The 17,628-nt window shown below is 26.7% G+C and overlaps 1 protein-coding gene and 1 long non-coding RNA gene across 8 annotated transcripts in view; one reads left to right on the forward strand and one right to left on the reverse strand.

The window, feature by feature from the left end:
* tgo (Aryl hydrocarbon receptor nuclear translocator homolog tgo) overlaps positions 1-17,278 on the reverse strand; it is a 39,259-nt gene extending 21,981 nt beyond the window's left edge. For 3 of the 7 annotated variants that reach the window (XM_015513766.2, XM_015513767.2, XM_015513765.2), the window contains exon 1: positions 2,459-2,778. In XM_015513766.2, coding sequence (XP_015369252.1) covers positions 2,459-2,640 — 182 coding nt within the window. In that variant the 5' untranslated portion in view covers positions 2,641-2,778. Of the gene's footprint in view, positions 1-2,458; positions 2,779-16,668; positions 16,718-16,980 lie in introns of those variants that run through there. The other 4 variants (XM_089222322.1, XM_089222320.1, XM_089222321.1 and 1 more) reach the window with 4 other exon arrangements.
* On the forward strand, positions 3,181-9,504 carry LOC149057509 (uncharacterized). The gene is made up of 3 exons (XR_016190758.1): positions 3,181-3,540; positions 8,434-8,643; positions 9,485-9,504. It is a non-coding gene; the product is annotated as an uncharacterized LOC149057509 (long non-coding RNA).
* Positions 17,279-17,628: the final 350 nt, after the last annotated feature.

Below are 17,628 nucleotides of genomic sequence, written 5' to 3' on the forward strand. Positions count from 1 at the left end.
TAAATAGATAAATGTGTTACGATATATTTAAATGATTTCTCGCCTCAGAGTTAAATTTAATTTCTCATTCTTAACTAAAGTTTCAAAACATTCAAAATAAGAATTTTTTATAATATTTAAAAACAACGGGTAAGATTATTATTCGTATGGGAATCTCTAATCAACACTGATATAAATTATAATGCAATATAATATAATTGTTGCAATATTACAAGAATGAAACGAAAACATCCTCTAACAAAATTGACGATAACCTTTGAAAGTAATTTTATTAACAGAACAATAGGTATATTTTACAATTCATAATAGTTGTAAATAATATTTGGACACATTTTTATTTTTTATGCTTCCAGTTAATACTTTTATTAAATTTATAAAATTATTATTAAAACTTTAAGTGTTCGTTTAAAAAAATCAATGGGGTAAAAACAACATTATAACGGTATTATAACACCGACCGATAACATTCTAATTCATTAATAACCTTATACAACACACACACACACACACACACACGCGCGCGTGTTTATTTAACTACCGTAAATACACAAGCAAGAACAAAACGCCTGCAATAAATTAGTAAGTCAAAACTACTCATTAGTAAAACAAAATCAACTGATTAAAATACTTTTTTTTACAAACTACTAATACCAAACATTCTTACAGTGTGTTAAAATATTTATATCTGTTACAATGTTTATAATTTAGGCTTAGGCATAAAAACAATGTTCTTATTTTAGTAACTGAAACCTGAAAGATACTTAGTTGTTTTAGTTAAATAAAATTATATTTTTACTACCATACTAAAAAATTCAAATATACCTACCTAATATATTACCATTGATAATATAATTATTATATAATATATAATTTTTATAAATTAAAAGCAATATTTATAAGCTTTTTATTCGATACAAATTAGGTACATACAACATACAATTTATTTTCAAACCAAAATTAACTCGATGTAATGTACCTAAAATGTTGTTGTATAAGTTTTATTTATAATGATTAAAGTTTCCTTTAAAATTAATTGGAACATACGAATCTTAAATGAACACTATATTATTATTATATTATCATTTGTTAGATTTGTAAATTATATACACCGGTATTATTAATATGATGCATCGAAGTTTATAAAACGTACAAAAATTTATGAGTAACTGCCTTACGTAAATGTATAGTTTGTAAAAAAATATTTTAATTTGTGTAATAATTAATAGAGTACCTATATATAAATAAAAACGAGTACAAAAATGTAATTTATGTATGCAATATAATCATAGAACTCATACTATATGAACAATGGTGGATTTAAGGGGGGGGGCAGTGGGGCAGGGGCCTCCCTTGACCCATAAGATATGTAAGAATATAAATGTGACGTAAAATTTATAATCATTTATAATTACGATTCACGAAAAATGCCGGTTTCTAATTTTGTATTGATACTTAATATTTAATAATATTATATTTTATATTTATAAGTCAACCGTAAAAGCGGCTATAATGGTCTTATCTTGTAATGATGTAAAAATATATTTCCCCCCCCCCCCCAAAAAAAAAACAACAACAAAATCCTAGATCCACCACTGTATATGAATATAATACGTCACTATAGGCAATTATTCACTGTAGTTATAGATTTGGTACACGTGTCACCGAACAAAATCAATATACAAAATACCGAACTCATTTGTTCGAAAACTCAAGTTATGTTATAATTAGCTTAACTAATATAGATAATCAATTTACATATTGCTAAATAGTTTAATGAATGGGAGGTAGACAATTGGGTAATATATAGATGTAATTTGAAAACAGCACAGCACGTCAAAATTTTAATTGTCACATTGTAATTTATAAATCTCGTAAAAATTATACATCAATATATCTAACATCATAATAGCAAGTATGTTTTCTAATCGTTGCTGTTTCTACCACAATAATAATAGTCTATTGTCATAACTTCTTAGTTCTTAGGGTATCTCGATGTTTACTACATAAATACAGGCAGTGGTTTCGTCATACTATATCACACCTCAGGTTTGTCGACCACAACGACCAATTACAGAACATAATATAAAAATATAATATTATTATAACATATATTTATTATTTATATATAATGAAGCGTTAAGCTTTGTCTGACTCAAAGTTTATATAAAAATAATTATATCACAGAAACTGGGAATACAACTATAGATTTGTATTATTATAATATTATACTTAAAAGCATAGTTTTTAATTACTATAATTAATTACACAAGCTACTGACTGTTCATGAAAGATTAGAAGAGGGGAGGGGAATCGTGGAATGGGCAATGATTACTGTCAAATACTATATATCTAAAAGATAGTTGTTATAACTCGCCATTACCGTTATACGATATAATATATATTGTATTTGTATCACACTATCACTTTATGAGGAATTATGATAAGTTTCAAAATATACCTCCGCCGTTTTTGTATTGCCTCATCGGGCATTTGAAGTGTCGGCGGTGGTGGAGGTTCACAGACAGCCGGCATGGGCATGACCATGGCCATGGGTATGGGACCAGGCTGCAGATAACCGCCTGGGTCTCCTGCGGAGGACTCAATGGTCCCATAATGGGGCGGACCCGCGTATCCGTACATCCGGCTCCTACTACAGCGGTAGTGGTAGACGCCAAACGCTGCTCATAACACCACCGCGGTCGTGATGTTTTCGCGTCCGGAAGCCGTCGCCGAGACGACATATATGTCGCGAGACAACATAAAAAATAAACCAACTGAATTATCGAGAAGAACGACACCGATCAAATATTATAAATTTATATACAAATTAAAAAACACAATTTTCCTATTTCAATAAATTTAAAATTACGAGTGATGAGACGTTAACACACATACACGAACACTATAAAATATTACTATAAACACGCACGTGGACAGATTATGGTACACAAATATTCGGAAACGTGAACGACGCGAGTACGTTGAAGACTGAACTGGACGACCACGGTCGCTGCCACCGCCACCGCCACCGCCACCACCATTGCCACAGGTACACGCATTACACAAGTCTGTGTTATGCGACGTCGGCGGTAGTGGTGGGGATTATGGAGGGGACTGGAAAGAGACGTTCCCCACCACTGCGCCACAAGAGTACGGTTGTGGGGAAATGCTTAAAGAAAAAACAAGATTCCGACAAGCATTGCTAGGTAACGCCGATAGCGCGCGCGGTTAATGTGTTGTGTGTCAGGTTTATCGTATTTGATGATGAATAGAAATATACCAAAGTAGAGGGAAGTAAAAAAAATGAAAAAAATGAACCGTTTATTAGGGCGAGCGGTACTTTGAATTTAAGGTATATAATACACTACTGCAGTAGAGGAGAACAGGTCGACGACTCCCGAAAGTTAAAATTTGACGTATTTTTGTACTGTATTCAATAAGTGTCAAGTGAATATATCATCAAAAGTTTGACACCTATGAGGCTATGAAGTTCCACGAAATAATATTAGAGATACTATTATCCGCAGAAATCGAGTGAAGGTACAACAGCCAGAAAATACCTTATATCACTGATTACAATAATAATATAACAATAACCAATTACCATAATATTATTATGTAAAATTTAACACTATTAAATTATTTTTAAATATTTAACAATGCCGAAAGGTACTAACATTATTCTGCTAATTTTTTTATAACAACTTTAAAATAAAAATTTTAATAACACGCTTATTGTAAAATTATTAGTATATATTTTTGGTATCATATGCTAACAAAAGATATTATAAGATTAAGCGATAATATTAATATTATATTAAGATATTAATTTAAAACATATAATATATGCATACTACTAATTAATAATAGTATAGTCACTATTTATTTATTGTAAGTATAAATACTAAAATTACACACTAGAAAATTAGAAAATACATGATGTGGAATACATAAAAATATTTGAGTATAATGCAAATACTGCAAGACTAAAAATTGATACAATTTTCCCCTAATTATCGGAAGGTACAATATATGACAAATTGAAACAAGTGAACCCTAAATGATTGATAGTTTCTTTTCGGAGACACAGATTTTTTTTTTGATTTTTTACTCACCAATTATACAACAACAAAACTAAGAACTCAACATAATATGTTGCACGCATTTCTAACGGTTATTGTATCAATCAGTAAATGATTTGTATATAATAAATATATGATTATTGATTTAATCTTTTATGTATAGAAATAACTGGGAAAATAACTAGATATTTACTTGGTATACAACTCCACAATTATTTAATTAAAACAATTACTTATGATTTGATATTTCTTTTAAACATCTACTCATTAATTAAATTTAAAAAATGCTGTACACTTTTCAATTCTAAAGTGTCTAAACAACAACTGGTCGAATTTAACATATTTTAGGCAAGCTTTTTCTGCGAAACTCAATAAAAAAAAGTCCAACTAAAAAAAACTAATGATATAATGTTAGATTTAACAATTGTTATTACTACATAGATAATAGTCAAAATAATTATAATTCATAAATTTATTATGATATACTAGGTAAATAATATAGGTAGTATGTATATACGAGTATAATAAGTATATTGTAAATATATTTGAATGACCTTGTAATATTATAATAATATTAGCTAAACCAAGTCTAACAGAAACTTTCCTATGAGTAATAAATAAATAGTATATTATTATTATAATTAAAGATAGGTAAGTGAAACACGGCAACAAATTGTTAGTAAAAAATTTTTATTGGGTTAACTAACTACGTATTTAAACAGAATTTTATGAATTTAAATTTTAAGAAGTACACAATTACAATGATTACTTTGCGGGTATAGGTATATATTATTTTATTTTTTAGGTAATTTTCTGGATGATAATATGTACAAATTTGCACTATACTACTAAATTTCTGACGAATATATTAATCTATTATATTGATATATATTTGTCGTTTTCACCTGCATTAATCCAGCTAATTTTTTTTTTTAATACCTTGTTTTTGTTTACACACAATATTTACGAAATGAAGGATTATTATCCATCCGCAAGAATCTAATAGTTATATTGGTTTTGATTTTTTATTAAACGATTCTAAACTTTGGTTCGCCAGATCAGTCAACAAATGTAGAGAACAATAATTATATTTAAATGGTATAAAAGAATATTTTAATAATTCTAGGACAATACCAACCCCATGTTTTATTAAATTTTTTATATTTCATCATTAATATTTACCTGGTGACATATGTTTTGTATTTTAACATCTCGTACATTTATTCAAAACATCAAAAGATTCTTACTGGGTAGTTATAAATAACCGGATAGATCTTATCATTGGCCCTGTGCATCACGTTCATCAGATATTCATCAACCATAGAAAAACTATCTAGGTACTCACACTTTGAACAGACGATTATCCTTTGCTTTACATAATAAAAAAATAACAAAAATATAAAATATACATGTACTAGCAAACCAACTATAGTTGAGTACAGTAAAAAATTCAAAAAATTCAAAACATGTAAGATGTATTATATTCAAAATAAAAACCACAAAGAAGTAATAAATCGGGTACTAATTCTTCGAGTAATTCTTATACCTTTAATAAATTGTGCGCTATTTAAACACAAAATACGCAATTTCTACAATTTCTACAATTTTAAATCAAAAATATTATTAATTTCAGTATAAATATTAGTAAAGACATATTATAGTATTTATATTTTTGTGAAAGACACAGCGCATTTATAATATATTTCTATAGTAAACCAAGCCAAGTACACGCTAATGACAAGACAAAAGAAATTAAATTATATTGACATTATCGGTTTTACAGTATCATTTTAGATTCTGAGGTTTTACAACGTTTTACAATTTTTAAACTGATATCATAAAATAAAATTATCATAACCTTTTAAAGTATGGTAAAAATGCTTCAACAATCAGCTTTGGCATTATTATCTGGTAAAATATTGGACCTATAGATAGTACTTATAGAGGAATTTAATCCCCAATAATTTTTCAATAAATTGGTAAAACACAAAAAAAAAAAGTCAAGAGGGTACCACACTGCTTTACATCAGTGGATACCTACTGGGTCACTGTAATGGATGTGATAAATTTGAATTCACTGATTTGTAGGTATATGAAAAACAATTCTGATTAAATAAGAAGGTTAAATTAATTTTAAACACCACTACATGATGCAATTAAGGTCGGGTTGAATGAGAAAATAGCTTATGGTTATACTTAATGAATTGTTATGTTAAGTTTGAATGAAAATAAAGGTAGTATGATTTACATAATTGGGCAAGCATTGAAATGTTAAGTTCGTTATTGAGGAGATTATTATTTTTGACAAATCAACTGAAATGCATATGATTTGATCTATATATAATAGTTGGAATGTTAGCGGCAGAACCCCATATTATGTGAACTCCATAAGATCACTCTATTTTGATTATAGATAGATCATATTTATTGTAATTTTGTTTCGTTTATAATTCGTAATGATATGTATGTTGTATTATTATAGTCCGTAATAAATAATAATTGATCGAATGTCCCGGTATAATAAGAGGCAAGTTAATTTTCACCTGTCAACCGACTAATTTGGACCCGAAAGCCAGCCTAAAGCTACATTAAAATCTAAGGTTGGGCATATGCATACACTTACCCCCCCCACCCACCAAAAAAAGGCATCTACTTTTAATAACAATAAGCACCTATACTAAGAACTTAGCATAAGGCGGAGAGATTTTTCTATAAGAAGGATGATTCGAAAATATCATAAATCAACCTAGTATTATACCTAAATATAATGTCAACATAAGTTCAAGTTGACCAATGCATTCGTTATAAAGTTACGATTCATAACGTATAGATCTACCTACATAATATTTCCTAACGAAACGTTTTAGATAAATTTCAACCATTTGTTTGAGTAAAGTTATAGGTACACTTATATACATGTTCCAACGTACTGTCTTAACTCTTAAGCTGTACATCGATAATTATTTTGAACACAAATTTCAAATTATTATGGAGTCTATTTTGAATCTTTCGACATTAAGCAAGGTAAGCGTTCCACATTTACACGTACATGTCATATTAGGCATTAAGCATATAATCAAAATTATTTCATGGTATAAAATTGTGTAAATCAGATCTATCTAAATGAAAAACTAAATTACAAAAATCAAAAATTTCATATTATCATCATGTTGAAAACTTTCTTTTAAATATAGCGATATAACAAGTGCTCCCAACCCATTATTTGAACTACTTGTGTATAAACCAAAAAAAAATTCATTGCTACACAGAATTTAAACAGACATACACTTGAAATTTCAAAATAATCTGGTACTTACCTATTTTAATTAATTTTTAATTTTTAACTGAAAAAGTTGGACAATTTTTTAACATTACTGGCTCGAAGTAATCAAAATATACTTCATACAAAATTCAAATATGTTTTTAAAATTATTATTGGACTAAGACTCAAGTACATTGGAACATGTATACAGAGCCGGATTAAGGGGGTGGGGCTAAGCGAGCCATAGCACTGCAGGCCCCCCAAAAAATATTACGGACTTGCAGCATTTCTACTATTATAAATAAACAATTAAAAAAAAATTATTCAAACAATATTTATTCAAAGATACATTCATACTAAGAGGACGCCACATACACGTCATGTGTTGTCTGCGTCGTAAAGTGTGTAACATAATTTGCATGGCAAATTTTACGTTAACAGATCACATTTATCTTCGTTAGTTTAAAATTTAGAGTGTATTGACCTATTACAAAAATTAAAGACAAGATTATTATCTAGGGCACCACATATGGGATTTTTATTATATTTTTATTTTAAAGCGAGTTATAAGTATTTTTAGACATACTAACAATTTACTATTTTAGAATATTCTTAACTCGCTTTAAAATTAATATCATAAAAAGCCCATGAGATGCCCTAGATAATAATCTTGTCTTTAATTTTTATAATAGATCAATTCACTCTAAATTTTAAACTGAGATAAATGTGATCTGCTGAGCGTAAAATTTGGAATGCTACGCACTTGTACAACGGAGACAACCTACACGCGGGTGTGGTGTATTAAGACGTCTTAAGAAATCTTAATAATTTTTAATAATAATCTATTTTTAAATTAACTTTCTTTGTTATTAATATCAATATTTTAATTATTTATAATTTATAGTTATTATAATTTTATAACAATTTAGCATAAATAAATAGGTTCATGAACTTGACAGAAGACTAAATTCGTATTTCATTTTTCAATAAAAATGTTTAGTTAACTTTAAAATTGACGATGTACCAGACATTGTATCATTAAATTACTCTATTCAGTTTTACCATTATATCAAAGCAGTTTTTTTTCAGATATTGACAATTTCAGAGCTATACCAAAACATTTCTTATTTATGTTTTTCCAATTGTATTACATCGAGATTACACCTGACAATACCGTTGACAAATTGTGAAGCAGAACATTAATTTTCAAAGAAGCTCTAATTAAAAATCTACTAACATCTTTACAGATTGAAGATCGATTGAATTCATAGACAATTATGTTATTCAAAAATGACAAATGTAAGAAAATCTCATTTGATGACGTTTTAGATACTTTTGCATCAAGTAAATCTAGAAAAAAATATTTTAAATAAACATATAATTGTATTTTTGTATAATTACCTACCATGTATTGATGTATTTGATATTTTCACATCTATTAAATTATATTTCTTTAATAAATTAATTATGTAGGTAACGTAAATTTTTCTCATTTAACTAATAAATATCAATTGACATATAAATATAAAAATAACTTGGATCCACCAAAATAAAATAGCTCAAGGCCACTAATTTCATTAATTTGACACTGTGTGTATAGGTCTATGTTTTGCTCTGCTCATAATTCTTTTACGAATGATGTATAATATTACCGTTTTCAAATTTAATACATATAATCAGTATAGTAGTATCATATTATTATGTTTTGAGTCAAAAACTTAAAGGCATTGTTTTTAATTTTACATAATCATAATATTCATAACCATGGCTAAATATATTTGATCATGACCATAACACCCTTAAACATATTATGTGCAATTACAGATAATGTACTTACTTTCAAATTTGAAAATAAAAATAAAAAGTTCAATAGTTTGTCACTCTTATATTAAAACTAACAATACAAAATTGGCTCTATACAAGACACACATTTTATATGAAAGAGACAACACGTTACGAATAAATTGTGCGTTTTTATTAGCTATAATTATTTATTCAATGATCAGACTGTGAAAGAGAAAAACTCAACTACTAACTTCGGTCTTTAATTTATTTTTCATTTTTTGGCTAGGTAGACCTAGAATAATAAGCTTAAGTAGTTGACTCTTAACACTTCATTAATATTAATATCTATATTTAGGCAGTATAAAATATTTGTTTCAAAGCATTCCCATTCTTTTAAAATTGAATTTCCATCTTCTAATAAAAATAAAAATTGTTTAAATAAAAATAATAAAAAATCATCCCAATAATTTAGCGTATTAGAACCTTTTTGTAATCTTTAAGTACACTATTACTACATTATAGAGACTTAAGATAGTCAGATAGATGTGTATACAACTTTCAAGTTGTATGAAGTATGTCAGAATAGGGACTCTATGGATCACTCCTTGGGTTTGGACATGAGTAGGATTAAAAATATGACCATATTCGTAGAAAAATATCAGTTAAAAGCAAATAAATTATTAAATTGATTAGATAATAATAATAAAACTAATGCCTTTTATTGCTGTATTTAGAAACAAATACTTTTTAGAAAATGAATAAGCCTACCTATAAATAGAGATGATAAATTAATATTTTTAGTTAATCATAAATTCATAAATAGTTAATAATTAATAATAACTAGTTATATATTTTAATCACACTATTCAACTACACTATTTAGTTTCAAATCAAAACATATTTACAATAACATTATACTTATATAATACAACTTAAACCATATTCCTTATTTGGGATGTAACTAAAATGGATATCAATTGAACACGGTTCATAAAATGAATAATACATCATAGATTTATGTTTGTCAACAGTTAGTTTTTTAAAATAATAAACTACTGAAATGCTATTGTTTACTAAACAAACACATTCAACTAAGCAACATAAAATGTTGTTTGTGTAGTGTTATCCAAAATATGGTAGGTATAGAAAGTCATATTTATGTTTGATATCAAAACTAACAATGCACATTGAGAATTGTCAAATTTAATTTTTTCTCAGGGTATTGCCTATTAATTATTACTTCTTACTATATGGAATGCATTTTTTGAGTGTATTTATAGATAAAAGTTTTAATGAAATCCAATTAAATAAAATATATTAAATACTTTATATGTAGGTACCAACTTACAGTAGTAAAAACTGAAGTATCAAAACTCAATTTTTTCTTATTCATTCAAAATTCCAGCTAACTATGGACAAAACTTAATTGTATAGAACTTATCTCTAACCTTATAATAACCAAAGGTCAAATTAATTCATTAAAACTTACTAAATACTTCTATATACCATTAAAACTGGCTAAATACTTAAATATAGTACTTTTTTTACAAGTAATATACAATCTGTATCATTGTACAATAAGAATATATACTAAGAATACAATTTACAGGAACATTATTGTGATGGAAGGAGTCACCCAATGATGACACTTCCCAAGGTTACTTAATTATTATATTTAACAATATTCCACAATAATTAACCTTCTAATAGAGTAGATTATAAATAGTGTACCTATATATGTATAAATATTATATATCTAAATATATACTAGGTATTATATCACGTATTATATGAATTGGTGTGCCGCAAAAATTATGTAGAAGAAGTGTGCTACATTGTTAAAAAGGTTGAAAACCACTGTTTTAATGTATTGTGGACTGTGGTTGATTAAATCCTAAAGTTAATAAGGAAAATGTTTGCTTAAAATTGTAGTTACATTATAAATAATAAGTAGAAAAAATTGTTTTTATTATTTATTTTATAATAAGATATTCCTAGCTCACGCTATCTATACCAAGAGATACTAGAAATAGTAGAACATATTTTGGCTTGTTAAGTGCGATAGTTAAATTTAATTAAAATTTTAAGTTAGGTAATATTATCAATAGTTAGATGCTTAAAATTAGATTACAATAATAAGTATAAAATTAAAATACAAATGAATATTCTTAATTATTAAAGGTTAAAAACAAATAATTTATAAGAGGAATAACAATTTTAGTTATTTTGTTGTATTTAAAAATATTATTTGTGGGCACATACTTGGACATTTTAAATTTTGAACATAATATATTATTGTATTTTAAACAAACAATGTAATTTTCAAATTCAAAGTTTTCAATAAAAATTAATTCAAACTACTCTTTATTTATGATAAAGTAAATTACTTTAATAGCAATATAAAATATATATTATAATAAAACAAGTTTGGCAGACTACCTTTGCCCAGAACCATTATTTATATACAACAGTTTATCATTGAATTCAAATTTAACACATACATTATAGTGGTTTACTCAACGAGTTATACTTGAGACCTACTGTACATCATTTCAGTTACCTACTTTTCCTCTAAGAATATGCATTATACATAAAATAGTAATACAGTTAAGTATACCAAATTTAATAGTATCAAATGAAATTTTACAATGATTTTTAAATAGATATACATACTAAACGCTTTTCTAATAATGAAGAATATATAATCAACAAAAAAAAGAAAATATGAATGATGGTGAACAACTATGAAATTACATATTATGTAATAATAGGGTTTGTTAACCAGAAAAAAAATTGAAACTAAGAGAAGGCAATAACTTTAGTCATGTCAATTACAACAATTGGTAGGTAGAAAGGTAATTGCCTATAGAACCTAAGGCTATGTTTTGATTTTAACCCTACAGCACACGCTTCACGGTCAAAATGACCGGGCTTTTAGAATTTGGTTCATTTTTTCAAAAATACAAAATATTAACTTAACTCAATCTAGGTACCTTCTAATTAGATGATAAATTAAAATTAGATACAACTCCTGATTGTTTATGATTTGATGCCTGTACTATAGAAGGGTTCAAAGTTCACTACCTATCAATATACAGTCTAAAAGACCGTGTGCGTGCTACAATGTGACATTAATACACAATTAAATTTTATGAAAACTCAAAATATGGGTTTTTTTTTAAATCTCTTATCGCCGATAAGATGTTATTTTCTATCTATAAATCGTAAATGAATATTTTATTTTCATTGAGACTTGCAAGATTGTTGCTAGTTGACATTGGTTCGGCATACTGTGTGTAACTACAAATTTTAATTTGTTTATATTAAGTCAATAATCAATAAAGTGATTTAAAATTATTAGTTTTTAAATTAATAAATTTAAATTTTTAAATTTTTGATTTAAACATTATTTAAAATTATTATTATTATTATTATTATTAAAATTATTTAAAACCTCGTGAATATTTTTAATGCGTGTGACTAGGGTTAAACAGATGAATAGCATTTTCCCATCTCTGCAGTATATCCTCAATATAACATCAACATGAAATTATTATTTTTAAAATCAAAACTGCATCAAGTTTAAAATATTAATAATTTTTATAATATCTCATTATATCTTAATGAATTTACTGTGGAATTTACTATTATAGTTAAAACGCATACCTACCTAGGTACTATAAACAACACTTATCATAATACTTTTATAGGCAATCTTGGAATATTGAAGACTCAAAATCTTAAAACGTAATATCTTTATCAAACAAATACAAACTTAAGTAACTTAAAAAATAATAACACTATCCTAAATTAACTTAAAATTTTATAAGTTTCAACTTTCAACTTAAATGAAAAAATTGATCCTAATTTGTGTTTAAAATAAGAGGATGTGATACCCGAATGTGTTGTCTCCGTCTTACAAGTGCATAACTTTTTTCAATATTGATCCCCCAAAACCCTCCCCTGTATATGCCACTGGTTGTTAAAGATAAGTCTTTTATAAACTTAATTTATGTTAAAACTTAGAAAATATTGTATTATCTATTGTAAAATGCACCAATTTTTTTAATTAATATTTATTATGAAGACATATTATTATTTATAGTACCTAAACTAAAATTGCATTAATAATCAATGACCTAACATATTAAGTTACAATAGTAGTCATTGATCATGATGAAGTGACATTCATTAATTAGTCTAATAGAACTATCATTATGTTATACCATCTACTTACATACCTACTCATTGTAACAAATATGCAATAACTCTTATAAATATATTTTGAAATTTTTAAGATATTTTATAGTTTTTTTATTAACTATATTCTGCCACAGAATATTTTTTAAAGAAAGTATTTCAATATTTAACAACATAAAATACAATTTATTTATTTATTCAAATGCCATTAAAATATTACAATATGATTTAGTTTTTTTTTTTTTTTTAATAGGTAGGTAAGTTTATTCATATCCAAAAAAATAATAAAAATTATTATTTACAATTATTATATTGTACATTGAATTTTCATTACAAAAAACTTTTTTTGATACACACTTATGCAGTTGGTATATGATTATGATATTACAAATATTTAATAAAAACAAAATTATGACAACAAAGGATATTATTAAACTGTATTAAAAATTAAGACTGTAGGAAAAATAAAATCTGGGCCAGATTTGTTTTTGTCCACCAAAGCCATTAATAATTTCTGAAGACATGCGGGGAAAATCTACTGCTGTTAATCAAGGCACATTTGATACATACTAGCCGCCCGGTGCTTGCGTACTATATACAAGTTGTAAGTAAGAAAGCCTGTATTCGAACTAATTTTTTTAATTTTCATAATATTGTCAAATATATTACCTACCCAAATATTTTGATACAACTATGAAAATAATACCAAAATAAATGTATTTATTTTTATAATTTTAGGTAATGCCCATGTGCCCCATAGCACAAACCACCATTACCTACAATGATTTATTGAATTCATTGTATTTAAACAGAATTTTCAGTAGAAGTACATTCTTTAATTTTTAGAATAATGACAAACGGTTACTGTTTACAAAGCACTTCAAGGAAATTAAAGAATTTTTTCTTTAGTATTTTTCCAAAAGTCACCATTAAATCATGGAAAATACAATTTTATCTCCTGTCGCCAGTGATGTGCAAAGTGTAGTTTGTTTTTTACAAGCCGAAAGAAATGCAACACCCAAATTCATCGTCAGTTATATTAAGCTATTATATTTACAGTGATGACTGATGAGTGATGGTTCAGTACATGATTGGTATAGAAAAATGGATGCACATATGTGCGTAATGAAGGGGGCCAAGTGCGCAAAATCTATTATGACCAAAAATGTGGTTCACCAAGTTGAACAATTTGTTCGATAAAATAAACTTTTACGATTTCAAATCAAGCAAAAAGGTTTTCCAAAATTTCTCAAAATACTCTACATAGAATTGTACCTCAAAATTTAGGCAATCAAAAGTTTTGTGCCCGTTGGATTCCAAAACAGCTCTCAGATGTCTACAAACCCAACATATCAATTTAGGAAGAGCATTTTTTGAATGTTTAGGAATGGAAGCTGAACATTTTTTACAGCAAATTGTGATTAAAGATGAAATTTGGGTCTAGTATGTAAGCTCAGAAAGCAAAGATGTCAAATCAATGGATGCAATCATTCAATACAAATACATGTATTTTTCCTTTTTTTTAAGCTGTATTTTAAAAAGCCGTTTGGAATTAATTATAATAATAATAATTCCTAAACAATTGCAATTTTTTAATCGAAAAATGATGACCACAGTTTTCTGGGGCAGTAAAAGCATATTGTTGATCAAGTTTATGTAACCTGCAGGAACCATAATAAATTCAGCGGATTGCTGTGAAACTCTACATAAGTTAAGGAGAGCAATCCAGAATAAAATATGAGGTATGTTTACCATACCAAAAATGTGGTGCTTCTGCATTACCACACATATAACAACTTAAGTTAATAAATTCAATTGGGATATTTGTGTTTATCCCGCTACAGTCCTGATTTGGCCAATAAGTGATTACCACTTTTTCTCAAAATTAAAATCGTCCATTGCATCTTAACATTTTGGAAGTAATGAGGAACTTTTAGACGGTGTGAATAAATGTCTCAAAGCACTGGCACTACAGTTTGTTAAGGAGGTTACACAAAAACTCATCCAACATTAACAAAAATGAATAAACTTAAATGTAGAATATAAAGAAATAATTTAGATATAAATAAAACTGTTTTGTGCAAAAAATTATTGTTTTAAAAATAAAAATATTATTCTTTTTGGAGGTTGATTTTGAAATAGCCCATGTAAATTTACTTTTGGATAGTCACAAAAAATGTTTTCTTCAATAAGGAAAATAATTGGCTTAGCATGCTGCAAGATTATTTGACAAATTTAGTTGTTCTTAATATTAAAATTTGAAAGAGATATTTTCAATTTATTAAGGAATAATAATATATGTATTGGTACATGATTCAAAATATAGAAAATTTGTACTAAGATAAAATTAAAATGTAATGATTGTTACAATTAGAGGTAGGATTTTCATGATTTTACATATTTGTGTCTAGTCTATGCAGTTAAGTGGGAGTGAGAAATCTTTACGATTCATGAAACACAGAATTCATAGGAAAAAATGTATTCTGCATAAAAAAGCATATTTTATGGGTTAGAGAATATTTAACACGTTAGAGAATAATTGAGAATATTTATGTAATATCGGCATATAATGAATATATTTCACATATATCAGCACTTTGATAGGTATAATGTTCACTAAATAATTCTGTTTATAAATAAATAATTTCTGGATTTTAATAAAAATTAATCTCCAGGTATTCCTTATCGATTGTGATAGCACATAGATTATTTCGTTAGCTAAAATAAATTTAAACTAAATTTTTTTTAATATTAAAAGAATATTTTGCATATTTAAGAACATAAAACATCATATATCTGGTATTTTAAAAGAATATTAAGAGAATATATTGTCTAATTTATGCGACATAAAAACATCATATTTTAAGGATTTTAAGAGAATATAAATCTGACCTCTAGTTATGGTATATAATATACATTAATGTAAATTTATATTTGTAAGCCACTGACAAATAATTTAAAAACTTAGAAGAGGGTGTAACTTACTATGGGAAATAAGTTTGGTCCAAGTAGTGTCAATTCTAACCTACTAGGGATAAGGTAGTATTTTATAGTGAAACTTTATTTCAATAAGTTCAAAAATTCTTCTTTTACAGTAATAACTGTATTTATTCTATCAGTTGTATGTTTATTAATCTGTTATTTATACAGATATATGGGTGCTGTTTAAAAGTTTTTATCTTTCTTATATATATTAAATGTTAAACAATGCACTTAATGTTTAATAACATTTAATATAGTATAGTGGATGACATTTATGTTATGACACTAATGTTTACAAAGTAATTAAGATTAAAGTTACCTTTAAGAAACTTAAAAATTAAAACATTTAATTCTTACCCTATAGAGCCAGCTCTTCGTTTTTGAATGACTTTGCTCAAGTCTGTGCCTGCAACAGAATAATACAAATAACATGTATACTATATGTCTATATACTCATAAATCAATGTTGAATACAATTTAATGAAATTGTATAATAAAATGTAATATCACTAATAATATTGATTTTTTTTCTTTTTATATATATTTAGGTTGTGTTGTTAACATAGGGAAGAGTGTAGAGCCAATCTTAAACGCTCAATCGCTTATTAAGTTTAAGAGAGTTGTGGGAAAAGATAATTTAAATGACTATAATTCGGCCTCATTTCTTACCAGGCAACGAATGCGTTAGCGTTGTCATTTATGAAACCACTAAACACTTACTACACACGACGCTATGGCGCATGCCGTTCGCACTGAAATTTAATATAATTATATAATGCTACTTATTTTCACAGAAAATTCGTATTCAAATAATTTTTAATGTACTACAATTGATTTACTGTATACAAAAAAATAATAATAATTGAAGAGAAACGAAAGATTCGTTGAACCAAAGATGAAAGAGAGATAGACTGACAGATACCAGTGGAGAGGGACAAGGGAAGAAAAGTATACACACGCACATCCACACTAACCAGTACACACACAGACACAGGTCACAGGACACAGACACATAATACACACAAATATTATTCCAGCAGGCACATATATAATATATGTGTATGGATTACTCAAATATCAACATTCGGCCATTTTGAATTTCTTTTAATTTTTACAAAGATGTTTTAAACTCTGCTAACGATTTATTGAAGGATTAATTATAATTAATCAAATAACGAATGAATAATTATTGACAGCCATTTATTTTTTACTCACAACAATATAAAATTTCAAGTTAGTAAAATATTTGAATTTAATAAAATGGTATTTCAGTGGTAAGTGGTAAAAACCTGAATTTTCTGTATTTGAATGATAAAC

The sequence above is a fragment of the Diuraphis noxia genome, unplaced genomic scaffold (assembly GCF_037042655.1).
Source record: "Diuraphis noxia isolate RWA-SAM2 unplaced genomic scaffold, SU_Dnox_SAM2 contig0003, whole genome shotgun sequence".
Taxonomy (NCBI): domain Eukaryota; kingdom Metazoa; phylum Arthropoda; class Insecta; order Hemiptera; family Aphididae; genus Diuraphis; species Diuraphis noxia.